This window comes from Mytilus galloprovincialis, chromosome 8 (genome assembly GCF_965363235.1).
Source record: "Mytilus galloprovincialis chromosome 8, xbMytGall1.hap1.1, whole genome shotgun sequence".
Lineage (NCBI taxonomy): Eukaryota > Metazoa > Mollusca > Bivalvia > Mytilida > Mytilidae > Mytilus > Mytilus galloprovincialis.
Genome location: NC_134845.1, coordinates 7986991 through 8000710, shown reverse-complemented (window position 1 = coordinate 8000710; position 13720 = coordinate 7986991). Strand labels below are relative to the sequence as shown.

The 13720-nt window shown below is 32.3% G+C and overlaps 1 protein-coding gene across 2 annotated transcripts in view; it reads right to left on the bottom strand.

Moving 5' to 3' along the window:
* Positions 1–13720, bottom strand: part of LOC143084982 (ubiquitin carboxyl-terminal hydrolase isozyme L3-like) — a 94356-nt gene that overhangs the window by 59601 nt on the left and 21035 nt on the right. For both annotated transcript variants that reach the window (XM_076261097.1, XM_076261098.1), the window contains exons 3-5: positions 7237–7319; positions 5651–5698; positions 4413–4488 (exon numbers count right to left, since the gene is read on the bottom strand). In XM_076261097.1, the coding sequence (XP_076117212.1) occupies positions 4413–4488; positions 5651–5698; positions 7237–7319 (207 nt within the window). The remainder of the gene's footprint in view (positions 1–4412; positions 4489–5650; positions 5699–7236; positions 7320–13720) is intronic.

Genomic DNA, 13720 nt, shown 5'->3' with positions numbered 1-13720 from the left:
GTCCAAGGAAAGAGGTTGATTTCAGGGTCTGTATCATTGTCAAAGAGCCGATTGTTAAGCGAAAACAATGTGTATGTACCAAGATTCAAGATTTATAAATTATATTTTGGAGTACGAGTTTAAAAATTCGAGTAACAGATTGTGCATCTTTTGTTGCAATGATATAAATTATACATACATAAGGCTTAAATTAAAATATTGTTTGTTTGCCCTTTACCGACCGACCCTATAAATTTGTTCTGCCTGAAAATCTTTTATTTGTATTTACCAGCAAGATTTTATTTTATTTTATTTTTTCTTTCCTACCAAAAATCTTATACATGTATTTGTATTTCTCGTCAAACTTTTTTTACCAGAATACTCGGGTTTTATCATTCCTGTATAAGGTCTAGTCTGTTTGGTATCACTTGAGCGTTTGACATGAACACTTGCATTTAGAGTTTCAAAGCAATGAACACGATAGAAGCCAAAACTTGGAAGATGTGCTATAAACTTTATATTAGGCGCTTAAAGTTGCTTGAGGTCTGAAACAAATAGTCTTTATTCCCTATAAGTTGTGTTTTAATGTTTATAAATGACACTCAGATTTTATGTGTAAATAGAAGAGTTTTACTGTGTATTTTAACTGTTGGACAATAACTTTTAAAATATATCTACTCTATATTTTAATGCATGTGTAAATAGTACTTTTACTTGGAGATAATCCTTAGTGTTCCTTATAAAGGAAGCTTATACGGAGAGAAGAAGAAGAAGTTTGAAATCGATGTTGAAAGCTTTAAAATCATGATATGACGAACGTTACTCTGTCTTTTTACTTGAAGAGTAGGGTTCATTCAAAATACAAAATTATCAACGTGTGTACAAAATATTTTGTAAACGGATGTTGTATCAATGTAGGGATGGCCTTCGGTGATTTGTAGGTCAGGATGATTATGTTAACGATGCCTTCGACCAGCATAATTTGATATATTATTTATATCTGACATGAACCAAAGGACAATATTTGGCAGTAAAATTGCCAAGTTTTTCTATACAGATCATTTATAAATGGGATGTTAAATAAGTGACAATTGAGTTTCAAGTCTTGTAGCATTTTCATTGGAAACACAGGCACACACCAAAATTTAAACACTTTAGAGACTTTTTCTACTAGTAATTTATGTCTGCCCAGACATATTTTCCAGGAAAAAGTTATCTCTTACTGAAAACCTTTCGGTTGAGGTAAGCATACACGGTACGCAGTACAGACTCAGAATATTACTGTAAGTTAAAACTCTCAAAAGTTCCAGGCATATAAACGTTGAAAATATGCCGCACAGCCCTATATTTTGATATTTGAAAATAAAATAGTAGTGCATATGAATTAACTTCACATTCTACTGGTAATTGTTTTTTTTTCAAAACTTATAAGCAAAAGCATACTTAAACAAAAGCAATACAAGCACAAATGAAATCATGCAGATTTTGTTTCTATAAAATAAAATATTATACCTACCTACCTACCAATGAAAAAAAATGTACCGAGCTAAGTTATTTTTTTGGAAAGATAAATAAAATATTTTACCTACCTACCTACCCCGTTTCAAAACATAGGGTCGGAAAAGGGCAAACAAACATTATTTTAATTTAGGCCTAAGGGATTAATACATAGTAACTATTTGAATAAGCATTTAACAGTTTATTTAAAGGAAATCAAATTATAAAGCATTTTTCTTTTTCAATTTAAGTTCCAAATCTATGCAACAGATTTCCAAAGGCCATGGGAATGAAAATATCATGGAACTGTTGGATCAGCTCTCAAAGTACCAGCTATCTTCTGATGAGCTAACCAGTTTTGACCAATGGGAGCAATGGCAGAGATAATAGATGACATTTTATATTGCATAAAAACCCGACATTATGACATTCTTTCAATACTTGATCAAGCTAATTAAGTTCAGTCTAATATCAGTTCTAACTGTGAGAGCGCATTTTCAATTATAAAGAAATTTACACTGAATTCTGATCAGAACTTGACAATGATACATTTATATAGTGTGCTGTTATCAAATAAATGTAACTAAACTTGAAACTGACAGTTGTTTTTGAATATGTGCCTATATAGCTAGTGGTGTTGCTTTAAAAGCAACATAACAGACCACTGTTGAACACAATAAAAATTCATATTAAAAAGTCTGCATCTATTATGTCTATGTCACACGTTTTCACAGACTTTTGACATGTCATGTCATGTCATGACATGATTTCTCATTGTCAGAGGTTGGCAAATATGGGTGGGGGTGTTCCACACTTATCAAACAAGGCTATTATTGCGGACCTGTTTTTGTATTGTTATGAGTTACAATTTATGACTAAAATTAGCAAAGACCCATCAAAACAACATTTGATACAAAAATTTAACAATACTTTTAGATATTTGGATGATATATTGGCTCTAAATAATGACGACTTCAGTATGTATACTAAAGAAATTTATCCTGTAGAACTTACTTTAAATAAAGCTAATGATAACAATGACCACTGCCCTTTCCTCGATCTTGATATCTATATCATAAACGGGAAGCTTAATACAAAAATTTATGATAAAAGAGATGATTTTTCATTTCCTATTGTTAATTATCCATTTTTAGATGGTGACGTTCCCTTGTCACCATCTTATGGTGTTTATATATCTCAACTTGTACGATTCGCTCGTGTATGTAACAATGTATTAGATTTTAGCGAGAGAAATTTATGTATTACTGAAAAATTATTACACCAGGGTTTTCGATATCACAAACTGGTCAAAACATTTACTAAATTTTATCACCGGTATAAGGAAATAATTCGTAAATATAACTCAACATGCAGACATCTTATACGTTCAGGTATTTCACATCCAAAATTTTATGGAAATATTCTTTATAAAGCACAAAAATGTCAGTATTCTCCTCAGAAACTAACAAAACCTTTAAATAGACTTATTAAAAGGGGATATAGTTACGATACTGTTGTCAGGTCATTAAAGATTGCATATTTTGGCTTTAACATTGATTCACTGATAGGGTCTTTGCATCGGAACTAAACACATTTATTTCTAAAAAAACAGTTGTTGGCATGACACGGGTTATGTTCTTCTCATATATTTTATGATAGTATGATACTAAACCCCTAACGGGCGGGATTGTACCTGATATTCATATGATGAAGACATAATCTTTCAATCAGTTTAATTGAGGTCTGGAGCTGGCATGTCAGTTAACTGCTAGTAGTCTGTTGTTATTTATGTATTATTGTCATTTTATTTATTTTCTTTTGTTACATCTTTTGACATCAGACTCGGACTTCTCTTGAACTGAATTTTAATGTGCGTATTGTTATTGTTTTACTTTTCTACATTGGCTAGAGGTATAGGGGGAGGGTTGAGATCTCATAAACATGTTTAACCCCGCCGCAATTTTGCGCCTGTCCCAAGTCAGGAGCCTCTGGCCTTTGTTAGTCTTGTATGATTTTAAATTTTAGTTTCTTGTGTATAATTCGGAGTTTAGTATGACGTCCATTATCACTGTACTATTATGCATATTTTAGGGGCCAGCTGAAGGACACCTACGGGTGCGGGAATTCTCGCTACATTGAAGACCCATTGGTTGCCTTCGGCTGTTGTTTGCTCTGTGGTCAGGTGGTTGTCGCTTTGACATATTCACCATTTCCTTTCTCAATTTTATTAAGCTACATGTCAAAGAAGGAGGTTTCCCACTTATCTCAAAAGAGGTTACTTACCTACAAATGTCAAAGAAATAGGGTTTCTGAAGACTTATCACAAGAGGTTATCAAGCTTTGCATATCAAAGAGGGGGAGGGGTCCCCCTTAAAGCAGGAGGTTATCAAGCTACACATATTAAAGAAAGGGGATTTCCTACTTATCACAGGGGGTCTATCAAGAAGTAAACATGTCAAAGGGGATGTCCCCTTTATCACAGGTAGTTATTAACCTACACATGTCAAAGATGGGGGGTTTCCCACTTATCACAGGAGGTCATCAAGCTACACATATCAAAGAGTGTGTGGGTTCCCACTTAAAGCAGGACATCAAACTACACATGTCAAAGAAAAGGATGTCCCCTTTAACACAGGAGGTTATTAACCTACACATGTCAAAGAAGGGGGTTTCCCCTTTATCACAGGAGGTTCTATTTCAAAGGATAAGTTTTGTCAAGTGCTGAGAACCAAGAGGTTATTGAACTACACATTTCACAAAAAAAGAGAACGGGTTTATAAACTCTTTTCTCTATACTGGAGAACCATTGTTAGTATCACACACAAGATGATGACTTCAGCACTGAACAAGTCATTTTGTTAAATGTTCTGCAAAATTGTTGAAATACTTTTTATTAAATAATCTTTCTGTGTATTCAAAAGTGTGTATTCACTTACTTAATTCATAGAGCCCACCATCTTTACACACAAAAGCTATAAAATGGGTCTTCAATTTTTCCTCTGCAGGTGGGGCCTGAAAATATAAAAAAAAATAATCTTTAATAAAAAAGCAAAAACATGTGGACATCAGTCCTTTTGCATAAAAAGAATGTTCTGACACCTTAAGTGAGGATAACACATGTCACTCAGATTGTTCTTATTTGTAGTATTTTAAGCTATTCATTAGCATATTACTTTTGCTTAGCAAACCTTTGAATAAAAGCCTTACTAATGAAGATTAATCCTGAAAACAAAATACAGTTTACTCCTGTTATCTCAAAGTTTACTGGACCTGAAAAATATTTTGAGATACTGTAGTTTAACTCAAAAGAAAACCAGAAGTTTGACAAATCAAGGGACACAACTCTTGCTTAGCTGGTAATGCTAAAATAAATCTGGAGGTCTTAATCTGTACTTTATATGCAACCAAGTTCATATGTGTTAGATTATGGTTAAATGTTTAAAAATCATTCCATTTTAATTTCTTATAAATTATAACAATGTATCACTAACTATTCATCATGGTGATCAAAGATTACCTTAGGCAAACACTCATTGAAAAAGAATATTATAAATAAATACAGTGGTCATTGAATTTTCAAGGTCCAAGAATCATATTAAACTCTGCACAAAATTATGAGACCTGAACAAAATTCTAACTTGATCTGTAACTTGTCATGATAAAACTTTATACTATTTTCAAATCAATATCTTCAAGCATGACGAAAAAAAGTGTGAAAAACTGATTATTTGAGTAAATATTTAATTCCAAGGACCATAACTCTACACATTATCATCAGACAGATTCAAATGCGAACTTGAACTGTAAATTGTCATGATAAAATAAAAGTGTGGAAAACTGATTATTTAAGTGAAGTCAAAGGACCATCACACTGCAAAAAAACTTCAGACCTAAACAAAATTTAATCTTGATCTGTAACTTGTCATGATAAAACAATACACCACATATCAAATTAATATCTTCAAGCATGATGAAAAAAAGTGTGGAAACTAATTTGCTCCGAGAAAGCCATACATATGATATCAACCAATCAAGGAATTATAATAGAAGAAACACAATTCTTGGTATACAAACGTAATTCTAACAAGCTGTGTTCCTATATAAACTGCTTGACAGATGGCTGACAAGCTATTTCTCTCCACATTTGTAGGAGATACAGATATAAATCTGTTACCTGTGTCTGTCCTTCCTGGGCACTATCTTCATGTGCTGAACCCATATCCTGAAATATATAGTAACCTTGTATTTAACTGATCAATGAGAGATAACTCTAGCTCATAAAACAAAAACAGATTTTAGAATATTTGATATAAAAATCTTATATGATTTGCATATTTATCATTCTTTTTTCCTTTTGTTTAAACATTGATAGACCATGTTGTTGATTTTTTTTTGTAAACACAACATGTATGTGAATATAACTGTGATATTTTCATGCTCAATAAACATAGATGGAATCCTGGGGTTCCAAGAAAGTTCCAAGAAATAATAAATGTTTTGGGTTAGAATTATAAGGTGTATAAAATAATCCAGGGAAAAAGTTTAATCCTCAATGAAACTATTTTAAAGAATACTGGATAATTCGCCCTTTCAGAATCTAAAGAACTATGGGTAATATCTGATTGTTTGTACACCAAAATGAAAATAATGTTACATCATTGGTTGAATTTCCATTGTTTAGAATGTTTTAAACCCCTCAACATTTTGGTGTACGCTTTAAAAAATATTACCCAGAATGCATTAGATTCTGAAATAGTAAATAGCTGATAAACATATGGTGTTTTCATTCTGTGCAATTGATTTTATTCTTAACAGAGTCCTAAGATTGCTTTGACAGCTTTTTAAGTCCTTGCTTGGTCCATGGGACTACCATCAGCCATTAGAGTATTAATCTTATCTCACTTTATTCTAGTCTGGGCCTTTTATAGCTGACTATAAAATATGTTTTTTTTCTAATTGTTGAAGGCTGAATGGTGACTTTAACTAAATTGCATTATCATCATCATTTTAGCTCTGATGGATATTTGTCCCATTTTATGAATCATACCACACCTGTTTACTTCCATATTGGACTGGTATTAAGAATTTAAGATACAGCTATAATTACTCAAATTAATCTGATCTTCTGGAAATTTGACTGATATTTCCTAAGTCCATGTTTAAAAATATGTTTATTTTGTATTTACATTGTATCATAGATCAAATTTATTCATTCAGTGTATGTTCACTTAATGTTAATATATCAATTGATATTTTATAGTGTGTATTTTTTTTAAGTTGTGATGTTACACTATTGTTTTAGATAAGGGCAAAAGTTAGTACCTATTAAACATTTAATTGTTTGCACCTGTTCTAAATCAGGAATCTAATCTTCTTTAGTTATCATTTGTTGATGTGGTTCATAAGTGTTTCTCATTCTTTTATATAGATCAGAACGTTGGTTTTCCCATTTGAATGGGTTTACACATGTCATTTTTGGGTCCCTTTATAGAATTGCTGTTAAGTGTGAGCCTATGCTCCGTGTTGAAGACCATACTTTGACCTATAATGGTTTACTTTTACAAATTGTGACTTGGATGGAGAGTTGTCTCATTGGCACTCATACCACATTTAATATCTAAATAGATATAGGAAGATGTGGTAATTGAGTGCCAATATAAATCTATTTAAAAATAGGTTTATCATTTTAGTTCAATTTTCTAACTTTCTCAATAAACAGTGAGCACTTTCCACTCTTGAAATATAATCTAATTATACAACCTTGTCTTTTTCAAGAAATGCTGCTCTTTCTTCAGGAGATAGTTTCAAACAACCTTCTATAAACTTGCCAAAGTGTTTCCCATCTGAAAGATAAAACAGGTGAGAAAGGACTTTTTTAAGCAAAAAATACATTACAGTCACAAACAGAAGGTATTATGGCATTCCTGTTATCGGTTTGTGTGTCTTTCCACACAGAGTTAGAAATTTTTATCAAATTTCATGAAACTTGTATGGAATATTAGACTCAACAGCTGAAGTAAGTTCCATTTTCTGCAGATTGCCATTTCAGAATTCAGAATTCTGTCAGATTTAAGTTTTTTTTTTCCACAGGTCATCCACAAATTCAAGTATTCTGAGATTATTTTACTTTAACTGAAAGCTGTTGTTTTGATTGGTAAAACTCCAGATTTCATAACCACTGCCATAAACCATGGTTGACCATGGTTCCATGATTTGTGGCAGTGGTAATTTTAAAATCATGATTGACCATTCAAATCTCGCGAATAATATTGTGTCCTTTTTTTACCCATAACCTGTTCAGGGTTGGACCTCTGTGGTTGTATCCATCTGTGCACAGCAAAGTAATTTATTACCTTTCAAACAAAAGAATGATTGATGTATTGTTGATTATTTTAACATTGGAATTATAAATTGACAAACTTTTCATCTTGTACAATTTTACCAGTTATACCTGGAATTCAAAACAATTAATTTATCATAAATATAATGTTTATGTTGACATGGACATTCACTGGCAGACAAATTTCTACCACTCTCTTCTTCAGTTCCAGAAAACCATCATACTGATGTTTAAATTCAAATGTGTTAAACATTTCAAATACCGTAATAATTTGTATATCTTTTTTTAAGAAAATTATCAAACATATTTCCGGTAAATAAACTTATATGATGTAGTAAAAAGACCTAAACCTACTAGTAGAACCATCAACCTCTGGAAAAAAGCCAATATGGAGGGAATTAACAAAAGCCTTACTGATATCTTCACTGAATTTCAAACCACCAATTTCAGTGATATCACACAATGTGGAATAAATTCAAGAGCATCATCATGAATGCAATGACCACATACATACCAACACAGACCAAGGAGAGATACAGCCACCCTTGGATGAACACACAGTTACGTAAAATTAACAACAGCAAACAGCGTGCATACACCAAAGCTAAAAGAACTAAAAACACTAAAGATTGGAAACGCTACAAATTTCCCAAGGCAAAGCTACAGAAAGAATCTAGGATTGCTCATGGAAAATACATGGAAGACATCATAGACACAGACCACAAGGAGCAACAGAAACGATTTTGGTCCTACATTAAGAGCGGGAAACAAGAATCCACAGGCATTGTTACACTCAAAGACAAAGATGGACTTCTCCACAGCGATACACCAACTAAAGCTTCAATCTTAAACCAGCAGTTTCAATCTGTCTACACCAAAGAAGACATACATAACATGCCACATATAGGACCAAGTCCATTCCCAACTATGGACAACATCAGAGTCAGCCAGGCCGGAGTTTACAAGCTACTCCGTGGACTAAGACCATTCAAAGCCACTGGGCCTGATGAAATTCCAGCCTATATACTCAAAGAAACAGCTGAACACATATCACCATATCTGACCATACTTTACCAGAAATCTTTGGACACTGGAATTATTCCTGACGACTGGTGAGCTGCCAACATTGTCCCAGTCTTCAACCAGATGCTCCGCAGGGCGCAGCTTTATACGACCGCAGAGGTTGAACCCTGAACGGTTGGGGCAAGTATGGACACAACATTCAAGCTGGATTCAGCTCTAAATTTGGACTGTGATTAAATAGTTGACACAGCATAGGTTTCTGACACAGAATGAATGTGGTCTAATGAACATAAAAAATTTTGTTTTGCCTTTGAGCAATTCACTATGCTGTTGAATATTAATCCTCTCAAAAAAATGTTTGAAGAAATTTTCTTTTTATTTATGAAATCTGAAAGGAAAAAAATTGACCCCCCAATTTTTTTTCACATCCCCCTTTCCCTTATTTCAAAACTGATCTCAATTCAAATTTCTAATGAAGTTTGCAACAATAACTACTCATTTAAATACATCATAAAATATTAAAATTTAAAAAAAGTGCTTGCTATCACTGAATGGTAAAGATTGTTTTAATCTATCAGTTGGTAGTAAAAGTGAATATACATTGTATATTGTATAAAACAATGATTTAAGTTGATTCAACTACTATTCTGGACAAAGAAAGATAACTCCAATTGAAATCCAATTGGAATTTCTTGCTATTGCACAATATTGTGCAATTAGATATTTCTTGCTATTGTGCAATACTGTGCAATTGAAAATATTTGCTATTGCACAATACTGTGCAATTGAAGATTTCTTGCTATTGCACAATACTGTGCAATTGAAGATTTCTTGCTATTGCTGAATACTGTGCAATTGAAAATTTCTTGCTATTGCACAATACTTAATATAATAATTTCGGATCCTGATTTGGACCAACTTGAAAACTGTCAAAAATCTTAGTACATGTTTAGATTCAGCATATCAAAGAGGCCCAAGAATTCAATTTTTGTTAAAATCATACTTAGTTTAATTTTGGACCCTTTGGACTTTAATGTAGACCAATTTTAAAACGGGACCAAAAATTAAGAATCTACATACACAGTTAGATTTGGCATATATCAAAGAACCCCAATTATTCAATTTTTGATGAAATCAAACAAAGTTTAATTTTGGACCCTGATTTGGACCAACTTGAAAACTGGGCCAATAATAAAAAATCTAAGTACATTTTTAGATTCAGCATATCAAAGAACCCCAAGGATTCAATTTTTGTTAAAATCAAACTAAGTTTAATTTTGGACCCTTTGGACCTTAATGTAGACCAATTTGAAAACGGGACCAAAAATTAAGAATCTACATACACAGTTAGATTCGGCATATCAAAGAACCCCAATTATTCAATTTTTGATGAAATCAAACAAAGTTTAATTTTGGACCCTTTGGGCCCTTCATTCCTAAACTGTTGGGACCAAAACTCCCAAAATCAATACCAACCTTCCTTTTATGGTCATAAACCTTGTGTTTAAATTTCATAGATTTCTATTTACTTATACTAAAGTTATGGTGCGAAAACCAAGAAAAATGCTTATTTGGGTCCCTTTTTGGCCCCTAATTCCTAAACTGTTGGGACCTAAACTCCCAAAATCAATACCAACCTTCCTTTTGTGGTCATAAACATTGTGTTTAAATTTCATTGATTTCTATTTACTTAAACTAAAGTTATTGTGCGAAAACCAAGAATAATGCTTATTTGGGCCCTTTTTTGGCCCCTAATTCCTAAACTGTTGGAACCAAAACTCCCAAAATCAATACCAACCTTTCTTTTGTGGTCATAAACCTTGTGTCAAAATTTCATAGATTTCTATTCACTTAAACTAAAGTTATAGTGCGAAAACCAAGAAAATGCTTATTTGGGCCCTTTTTGGCCCCTAATTCCTTAAATGTTGGGACCAAAACTCCCAAAATCAATCCCAACCTTCCTTTTGTGGTCATAAACCTTGTGTTAAAATTTCATAGATTTCTATTTACTTTTACTCAAGTTAGAGTGCGAAAACTAAAAGTATTCGGACGAAGACGACGACGACAACGCCAACGTGATAGCAATATACGACGAAAATTTTTTCAAATTTTGCGGTCGTATAAAAATGATTTATTGAGGAACTATGATTTTTATGGTTTTTATTTGAGCAAATCATAAAGTCTGAAAGCATAAGCTGAAAATATATTTATTTTTAACATATACAATGAATAAACTTGTTGCCACATAACAGGCATAACTGGTAGGTATGTAAAAATTTAATTCAGTTGCGTGTATGTTTATTTGGTGAAAATAATAAGTCGCTAGTTATTTATCTTCAGGGGATAAAAAAGGGGAGGGTAATTAATTTGCCAAAAAATTTAAAATAGCCTTCCAAGACGTCATAATTATTTGGACTAGCTTCCAATCTACTGTATAAACATGCAATAATATTTCTATTGAATTTGTTGCTTCAAAACGTATTGAACAAATGATTCTTTGTGGATTTTTTTGATACTTTTAGGGGATTTAATGATATTTTTAAATGGAGCTGCCAACGGAACAGATTGCATGCAGATATTCCAGTTACCATAATTTACTCAGCAATACTAGTTGGAAGTACAGAGACAGCAAATTAATTATCAGAAAGGAGAACATGACATGTATCCTTTTGCATAAAAAACCCAGGAATCCCAGTGGCAGTGCAATTTGTGCATGTATATCCTGCTGGGATCCCGCTTTTTTTTCCGGGAATCCCAGTATATTCTAATCAAAATCTCAGTATATTTCTACTGGGATTTACATCAGGATCCCGCTTCTTTTATGGGAATCCCGAAATTTTTTCCCAGTACATTTACATCGGGATCCCGCTTCTTTTGCGGGAATCCCGAAATTTTATCCCAGTGGGATCCCAATTGAAATCCCACAATATCCCAGTATATTTCAACTGGGATTAACATCGGAATTCCAGGATTTTGGGCGGGATTCCCGAAATTTTATCCCGGTGGAATTAGGTGGGATCCCACTTGGAATCCCATCAAAATTCCAGCCGGGATTCCAGTGGAATTCCAAATTTATTTTCTCTTGGGAAGGATTTAATAAACTTGAACAATATTTTGTATTAAATGCCCCAAATTGATAGACCGCTTACTGGTACAGTAGCAGTGTCAATGATGTGTATAATTTAAAACAAAAAGTTTTTTAATTTAAACTTTGGCATTCAAATTGCAATATCTAAATTCAGATATGATTCAAAGATTTCAATATATAGTAAAGGTTATTTCCACAGGATATTACTCTACCATATTTGGGAAAACAGAAGAAAGAATAATCAATAGAGATTTCTAGTGAGTACCTTTGACACTAAAAATATCTAAAAAAAAAAAGAAAAAAAAAAGAGAACTAAATAGTATACTTTAAATAAATTGTTTAAATAAAACATACCAAAAGAAGCTGTTATAACACAGCAATATTTGCCAAAATTCAACAATGGCCACTCACCAAAAATGGTCAAAAAGTTATAAGAACACCCTTTTATAACCAAGCTTTTTAAAACTTCTTTGGGAATAAAATGAGAAATTTTTATTTAAAAACAACCATACTGCCAAGTGAAAAGCATGATTCATATGGTGTTTCTATTATGGTTCAACAACAAGAACTAACATACACAGCTACTTTTGCATAGGTACTATTTCTGTACAAAAAATCTGTAGTACTTGAAATCTACTTTTGATATTTAGTACTATTTTGTTAGTTTAAAATTATTGTAATATTTAAGTACCTGTATTTTACAGTAAATGATTTGTACTTGAAATTTTTAATTAAGTACTACAGATTTTTGGTTGCACAGTTACATTTTCAGCATTTTGAAAGTTTGTCTTTTTCAAATTTCATAAAAATATGATGTTTAAACATAGAATACTGTACGTTCCATTCTCAATTTTATTTTATTTGGGCGGGTTGTTGTCTCTTTGACACATTCCCCATTTCCATTCTCAATTTTAATTTGTGATCATTGTTGGTATTATTTTTGTACCAATATTTTAAGTACAAATCAAGTACTGGAAAATACAAGTACCCAAATATTACAATAATTCTAAAGTAAAGAAATAGTACTAAATATTAAAAGTAAATTTCCAGTACTACAGATTTTAAGTACAGAAGTAGTACCTATGCAAAATTAGTTGTGTAGCAACTATAACTGTCTCAAAATTTGCATTCTTATCAACATAAATTAAGCGGTTTCTCTAAAAGTGTCTGCCAATCATTTATTGTGGTTTAAAAAGATTTTCTAATTGACCAATCATTATCAGAAACAAGACATGCTCTTTATGTCACCAAATCCTTAAAAAAAAATCCTTTTTGTAAAAGGACCTTACAAACATCAGTCTAATGAGAGTTTTTTTAACAGGATTAAACAAATTTTTCTAGAAATCATTGATGTGTAGTTTGGCCAAAATTAACTCATGAACTGACAAAAATTAATATTTGGTTTTACAGACAATAGCTTTAGAGGTAAAATGCAAATAATTCTCTAATATCAATAACACTAATAACTAATAGGAGGATCTGAGAATATGCTCATTGCTCAGAAAATCAAAACTGAATAAACAAGTGAAACTGCGAGCTACTGCTCACTGATGATACCCCCGCCGCAAGTGGATAATATTAATGGTGTAAAAATATGCAAGTGTTCGGTAAACAGGAAGTTGTCGAGTGATGAATCTGAAAACGCATCACACGGTATAGCTGACTTATATAAATCCTGAAACCAAATTTCAGAAATCCTTGTATTGTAGTTCCTGAGAAAAATGTGACGAAAATTTTCAACTTGGCTGTCATGTGTAAAATCATACAAGTGTTCGGTAAACAGGAAGTTGTCT